This window comes from Brassica oleracea, chromosome C5, assembly GCF_000695525.1.
Source record: "Brassica oleracea var. oleracea cultivar TO1000 chromosome C5, BOL, whole genome shotgun sequence".
NCBI classification, from domain to species: domain Eukaryota; kingdom Viridiplantae; phylum Streptophyta; class Magnoliopsida; order Brassicales; family Brassicaceae; genus Brassica; species Brassica oleracea.
In genome coordinates, this window is record NC_027752.1 from 19,370,431 (window position 1) to 19,377,631 (window position 7,201).

The 7,201-nt window shown below is 40.7% G+C and overlaps 2 protein-coding genes across 2 annotated transcripts; both read right to left on the bottom strand.

The window, feature by feature from the left end:
- Positions 1-308: 308 nt before the first annotated feature.
- LOC106344716 lies at positions 309-2,011 on the bottom strand. The gene is made up of 2 exons (XM_013784035.1): positions 987-2,011; positions 309-897 (listed from the first exon to the last, which is right to left on the bottom strand). The coding sequence occupies exons 1-2, from the start codon at positions 2,009-2,011 to the stop codon at positions 309-311; spliced, it is 1,614 nt and encodes a 537-aa protein (XP_013639489.1).
- A 1,963-nt stretch (positions 2,012-3,974) lies between these two features.
- Positions 3,975-5,784, bottom strand: LOC106343516 (F-box/kelch-repeat protein At1g30090). The gene is made up of 2 exons (XM_013782754.1): positions 5,625-5,784; positions 3,975-5,425 (listed from the first exon to the last, which is right to left on the bottom strand). Exon 2 carries the CDS (start codon positions 5,349-5,351, stop codon positions 4,155-4,157), a length of 1,197 nt encoding a protein of 398 aa, XP_013638208.1. The 5' UTR covers positions 5,352-5,425; positions 5,625-5,784; the 3' UTR covers positions 3,975-4,154.
- Between the last annotated feature and the right edge of the window lie 1,417 nt (positions 5,785-7,201).

The window sequence follows — 7,201 nt, forward strand, 5'->3', positions numbered from 1 at the left end:
ATAGCGCTTTTCGTCCGCTATTACTAACCACATTTCCTGTAGTGTTGAACTTCTTGTGGAAGCTCTATAAAGTTGTCTTCTCCACTTTTCTCCTTGTGGCAGTCTAGCATCCTCACATACCTTGCACTCTCCTCATCTTCTATCAATTGAGTCTCTCTATCAACTGTTATGGCATGTTGAAGAGAGTCCTCAATAGCTAATTCCTCCAAATACTCTTCAGTTAAAGTTTTCATCTCCTCAATGTAGAATGCTTGGCTTTGGGTAGTGGGCTTCTTCATCACCTGCTTGATGTTAAAATGCAAGATGTTCTATTTGCCAAGATGAAGATCAATCTTCTCTTCCTTAACATTCACAACAGCTCCTGTTGTAGTCAAGAAAGGTCTCCCTAATATCAAAGGATTTGTTGGTTCTTCATCCATCTCCAACACCACAAAATATGTAGGAATCTCACAATTTCCAACCATAACAGGGAGATCTTCTAGGATACCAATGAGAATCTTCACTGAGCGATCAGCTAGCACAAGAGAGAGTCTACACTTCTTGTATTGTGTAAACCCAAGCCTTTTAGCAATGGAGAGAGGCATAAGGCTCACACTTGCTCCCAAATCACATAGACACTTTTCAAAAGCCAATTGCCCAATGGCACAAGGTAGTGTGAAACTTTCTGGATCTTCAAGCTTCTTGGGGATGGTTAGCCGATGTATAATGGCGCTGCATTCATGGGTGAGAACTACCATCCCTTCCATCTCTTTCTTCTTCTTGGCTACAGCATCCTTGAGGAACTTGATGTACTGAGGCACTAGCATGAAGGCATCATTAATGGGCATAGTAATCTGAACTTCACTCATTTGCTTCTCAAACAAGGCCTTGTATTGCTCCAAAAGTTGTCTCTTGAATCTACCAGGAAAGGGAAGTTTTGCTTCATATGGAGGAAGAATGAATGGAGCTCCTTTTGATGAAGTAGCAGCTTCATTCTTTTTCACAACCTTCTTCTCTTCTCCAACTTTTCTTTTCCTTTAGCTTCAACTATCTTCTCCAAGATCTCTACATTGGTTTTCTCATCCACAATAACTACATCATCAACCACATTGATGACCACCTCCCCATCTTGATTCTCATTATCCCTAATGAGATCTCTAGGAGGCAACTGTTTACCACTCCTAAGGGTGATGGATTTCATTGTCTCCTTGCTATCCAAGAGAAGCATATCCAGCTTGTCTTGTAAAGCTTTTAACTCTTTCTTGGTGTTTGTATCATCACCTCCACTGCCTATGTTGCTTCTATCAGGCTCATCACTGTAGACTGAATCATTCTTAGCCATATTCTCTAGAAGCTCCAAAGCATCTGCTTCAGTTCTCCCCAAGAACAAACCATTGCTAGCAGTATCAAGTTGGCTTCTAAACTTTGGCAAAGCACCTCTGTAGAAAGTACTAAGCAAACTCTCCATATTGAAGCCATGATGAGGACATTGAGAGATGTAGCTGATGAACCTTTCCCATGCTTCTCCAAAGCCTTCAAGAGTCTTTTGATGAAATCCAGAGATTTCATTCCTTAGCTTAGAAATTCTTGAAGTACAGAAGAACTTATTGAGTAAAGCATTCTTGCATTCATCCCATGTGGTGATTGAGTCTCTTGAAAAGCTCTTCTCCCATGTGTGAGCTTTGCCTCCCAAAGAGAATGGAAACAACCTGAGCTTGAATGCATCTTCAGAGACACCATTGATCTTTGTTGTTCCACACAGCTTATCAAAGTTATCCAAGTGGTCTAGTGGATCCTCCAAGGCAAGACCATGGTACTTGTCGCTCTGGATCATGTTTATCAAGCTTGACTTGATCTCGAAGTTGTTGTTTTCCACAGCTGGTGCTCTGATGCCAGCTCTATGCCCATGGATATTGGGCTCATCATGTGTGCCAATAGCTCTTGCTTGGCGCTGTGGGTGTTGTGGCCTAAGGTTGGCAGCTCCTTTGCCAATGCCCTCTCCATCTTGAGGCTGATTCTGATGTTGATCCATCATAAACCTCAATCTGTCTAGGTGAGCATGTTGCTCTTCTTCTCTTCTTCTCCTTTCAATCTCCCTTTCAAGTGCTCTAATGTCTTCAACTCTTGGAACTAGATCCGTTGGACCTCTGCTCCGCAAGTTCATGCACCTGAGATACAAAAGGGCTAGGAGAGAGTATCAACTAGATATAATAATAAGACTTAGTCTCAAGTAAGGACCAAATCTCAATGTCAAAAACAACTTAGAACCGGCAACTGCGCCAAATTTGAAATGGACTTTTCAGAGGTCCAATAATCAAATCATTATAGTAATTAAGATGTCAATCAATTTCAATTATTTTGATGCAAAGAGAATGCAGGTTCAAGCTTAATCTAAGTGCAATCAAGTGATAAGGTGATTCAATCAAGCTAACAAGGTTCTAACGCTACTAATTAGCAACTTTCAATCAAATAGATAAAGAAGGACACATGGGTATAGGAATTTGATGTCAAATGATTAAGATTCAATCTAAAATGACAAGGTTTCAATCAACACATTTCCCTAAGTCTAGATAACAATTCTAAGCAAGTTTTTTATCGAGATAAATGTTCATTTGCTCTCATTGATCAAACATCAAATATCTTTGGTTTGTGTCAGTCAAGCAATCATTAAGAACATATCATACAACTATCAAAACTCCCCTAACATCAAATGTCTTTGGTAGGGTAAGTTAAGAGCATGTTGAGTTGGCTCAGACATTTCATCGAACACCTTTCAGGCAATGAAATGTCTAGGTTTCTAATCTGAAATGGCCAACTCTAGATTAGCATTAAGATCACTCAATCAAGCAAGGAAACATATTAATATATTCTAAACATTCTAGATCATCACTTAATCATCCTAATCATCCTAACCCATGAATCCAAACATGACTACTCACTAATTGTCATGATAAACCCAAGAATCAATGATGATCTGGTGTTAATCATGATTAGTGATCGAGATAATCAAGCAAACACAAGATTTCAAGATGAAAAGATGTTAAAGTTTAAATCTTTTACCCAAAAGATTTTGTGTTTGGATAGAAAACAAGATAAGTCTCAATTTTGGGATAATACGGGTATTTATACAATTCCAAAAAAAACTAATGGTTTCCATTAAAAAGTCTAAAAAACCCTTAAAAATGTTTAAAATTGACTAAGGATAAGTCTCGACTCGGGTAGAAGTCGACGGCTACAACCCGCGCGACCCTAAGCCGCGTTGGAGCGTCGAGCGGCTGCAATTCATGCTCGCGGGTAGCTCGCCCCGCGTCACTTACCCCCCGTCAGACCGTCGATGATGCTGCTTCTTCATGCGCGCGGGTAACGGATCCCGCGTCGTTCTCCCCGCGTCAAGGCATCGTCTCGCTTCTCCAGCTCCGTGCACGCAGGTGAGTGATCCTGTGTGCCTTCAACCCGCGTTGGGGCTCTTCGTCGCCTCTTCTTGCTTTGGCTACGCGGGTAGGTGAGCTCGGGGTGCTTCAACCCGCGTCGTACTCGCCCGAACTCGAACCAACTTCATTTTCCATCTCCTCTTGGACCACAATGGTTCTAAACACCTCCGATCACTCCATAGGATACTTCAATACCTGATAAATACATATGAATGCAATATGGATCCTAAAGATGCTTAATTTCTAATCTATATGATCAATACGTACAAAATGGATGGTTAAAACAATGCAAATATGCAAGATATCACACCAAACCCAACGAATATGCAAATATGTAAACAATATGCACATACTTGTATTTTAATATAAGTAATCATGTGTTTTAATCGATAGATCCGAAGTTAATGACAACTTTTACCGGTAGATAAAAAATCAAATTCTAAATTAATAGATAAGATTATATTTCTACGAATTTTTATGTAAAATAAGGTTGAGACAAATTAGTTGTTTGCATATCAAATAGCGAATTAAATCTTAAAATGATGCTTATTTTGAAACTAAAACTGAGTTTAAAACTTTACATGTTCGAAACATAAGTATTATTTATCACTTATAACAGACACAGATTATACACGCTTATGGATATAATACAAGAGCCCAAACATAACCATGACACTGATACAATTTAACTTTTACAAACACATATATGGTTCACAAACCAAACAGATTCATCATCCACCTCCTTTAAGCAAAAAGAATCTGAGAATTGGACGGAGTTAAATCCCCATAACGCTCCGGCGACTCCACCACTTCCCACCTCACACCAAACTTACTCTCCGACCTCCAAATACTCCCAACCGCAAGATGAAGGTTCCGACCAACCACATACACTCTGTTCCCATAACAGTTAACCGCAAACGGTCTACAAATCTTCTCAGGCAACTCCGGTCCGTTAACCGTCTCCCATGAATCCGTAACCGAATCATAAACCTTCATCTTCATCCTCTCCAACTCCGACACTATAAACAACCGATCATAAATCACCACACTCGTCCCCGTCCATCCTTCTCGCAACCCCATAGCCATCGTCTCCCACTGATCCGTCCTCGGGTCGTAAACCTGACCTCTAGGGGATACAAAGAAGGGCCATAACCATCCTTCCGTCACCAAAAGCTTCCCGTTTAAAACCGCTGCGTCGTAAGACGCCATCTGTGTAACCATGTTGGAAACAGACCGCCACTTCCCATCCAAAGGGTTCAAAACCTCTGCAGTGTCGAGCTCGAACATATCCGCAGAGTTTCCTCCAGCTGCGTATATCTTCCCGTCTATCACACCACTACCAAAGAACGATCTAGCCGTTATCATCTTGTTAGTGACTGTCCAGTGGTTCCTTACCATGTCGTACTTCAACACCAAGTCAAGAGGACAATCAGAATCAGAAACCATTCCTCCGCAGACAAACATAGTGCCTTCCTTTGGCATTGAGACCGATCTAAACCCGTGAGGACACACTTTGTCTCTACAAGGCATCGCTGGGATCTCGTGCCAAGTGAGGTTCCTCAAATCCAAAACCTTCCACTGGATCTTCCCTGTGCATCTACTAAACCCGACAACGAACAGCCACGGTTCTTTAAAACCGAACTCCTTGCGCCTAGCGAAGAAGGTCTCTTTAGCACAGAACAAGAAGTGCCATCTCTTGCAGACGGATCTACTCGAGACGTGGCTTTCGACGGGAACCCGCAAGAGACAGTTAAGAGCGACATCATCTGGTAAACCGGGAATCAACGGTTCTCCGGTAAGAGACAGTTCTTGTTCCGATGATCTATCGAACAATGGTGATTGAACCGAGGCAGCTACTCTGAATTTGGGAGACAGTGTCATCTGAGAATCGCCAAGCTTGTGCACAGCTGCTCTTTGGGATGAAACCCTAACCCTCTGCATCGTCTTCTTCTTCTTTCAAGAACACTCAAGATTTCAATTATCAGTGGGAAGTACTTTGGTTCTTCTTGTTCAACCTGAAAACGGAAAACCTTGACAATCAGAGCATCATCACTAACACTAAGACTCATTAAACTTTTCTGATTCCAGTAAAAGAACTGAAACAAGATCCAAATTCAAGATTCATTGAAGTAAACCCTAGCAGAGAAGGGGCTAAATAGGTGAAGAAACAGAGCTTATCGAGAGTTTAAAGAAAAGCGAAGATCATATCCTTACAGAACAAGAGGGCGATAGATACGGTTTGTTGTGTTGCTTCGTCGCGAATCTTTAAGCTCTTTTTGGTAATCGGGAAGAAGACGTAGTTATTACTTTTGGGAAAATAATAGTACGACTGCAAAAGTATCTCTGTCTATTTTATTGAAGTAACTGCCGCAAATCTTTCGTGTAGAATATGTATATGTCCTAATCACACTTCTTTTTTCTTTTTAACGTCTGAACAGATTTTATTGATATACCGAACTGAAAATAGAGTTGTAGAATCGTATACAAAGCAACGAAATACAATTTATTACATAAACAGAAATATGCGACATATGCTGAAGACAAATCATTTGTAGAAGTGAAGGTTGACGTTGTTTTCTTTTGCAGTAAGCCTTACACGCTAACAGAGCATGTGATCTGTTATTTTCCTTCTCGAGAATTCGTCTCACTCTGATATGATAGGTATGCCATATTGACATTTTTTTCTTTTTCCATATCATACAGTAAACCCATTGTATTCGGGACATGCTTTGAAGAATGACACGGTACCAATTCGTCCGTATCCGTGTTCTTGATAATAATTTAGACTCTATAGTACTCTCCTTTTGACTCCGGTATGTTAACCTATTAGTCTTCTGTGTGTTCCATCCACCCTTAGACGATGGAGCTTTATTGTTGCCATCCCAAACAGGATATATGTTGAACCAAGCCGAAACTACTCCGAACAAGACAAGATAACATCTGACCAGAATCGAGTAGAAGCCGTCATTCTCAGTGATACCCCACCGCCAAACTTCTAAAGGATAATAATCAGTGAACGAAGGTAACTGTAACACACTTAGATTTCTCACTGTAATCATAGTTTCCTCATGTCCATATTGTCTTCTCATAGAAGGGACCCTAACAGATTTTGCCGACAATAGATGAAAGATTGAAGCGTTGTTATAGTCTCCAGGCCAAGGTGGCTTCAAAAATGATTGCGCCTCTCCAGTAATGACCGGAGGAAGATAAACATCGTGCACCAAGTGCTCGGATAAGGGCCTGGTAAAACCATGGAATTTTGCCGGAAACATTCCGGCGAATCTAATAAAATTTGCCGGAAGATGATGCTCCGAAGTGGAGAAAATCAGTTCTTCGAATCAACGAGATCTCTCTAGCAAACTCCCCCATGATTCCATATAAGAACAAAGGATAATCAAACCAATGACACTGAACGGCTCAATGAATGGTGGTTGGAGTAATTGAAGAGAACAACATCGACAAGTGGATGGATACAGATTCCGTTTGAAGATGAACTCAAACGTAATTGGAAAAATCATGCAAATCATATAATTACTGTGGAAACAAAAATCAGAAAGGCATGAAAGAACCGGCGGCCGAAACCGCCGGTGGTGCTCGGGAATTGAAGAGATGTGTTTTGAAAATTCGCTTTGTAAATCGCCCTCAGAGAGATTTTTTCGGTCTTTTATCAGTATTTAGGACTTCATTTTGTTTTAATGACACTTCTTTTTATTAGTTGCTATGTTATCTTATGTTTTCTTTTAACATGTTATCTTATGTTTTCTAGTAAATAATGGCAAAACTGGTCGAGG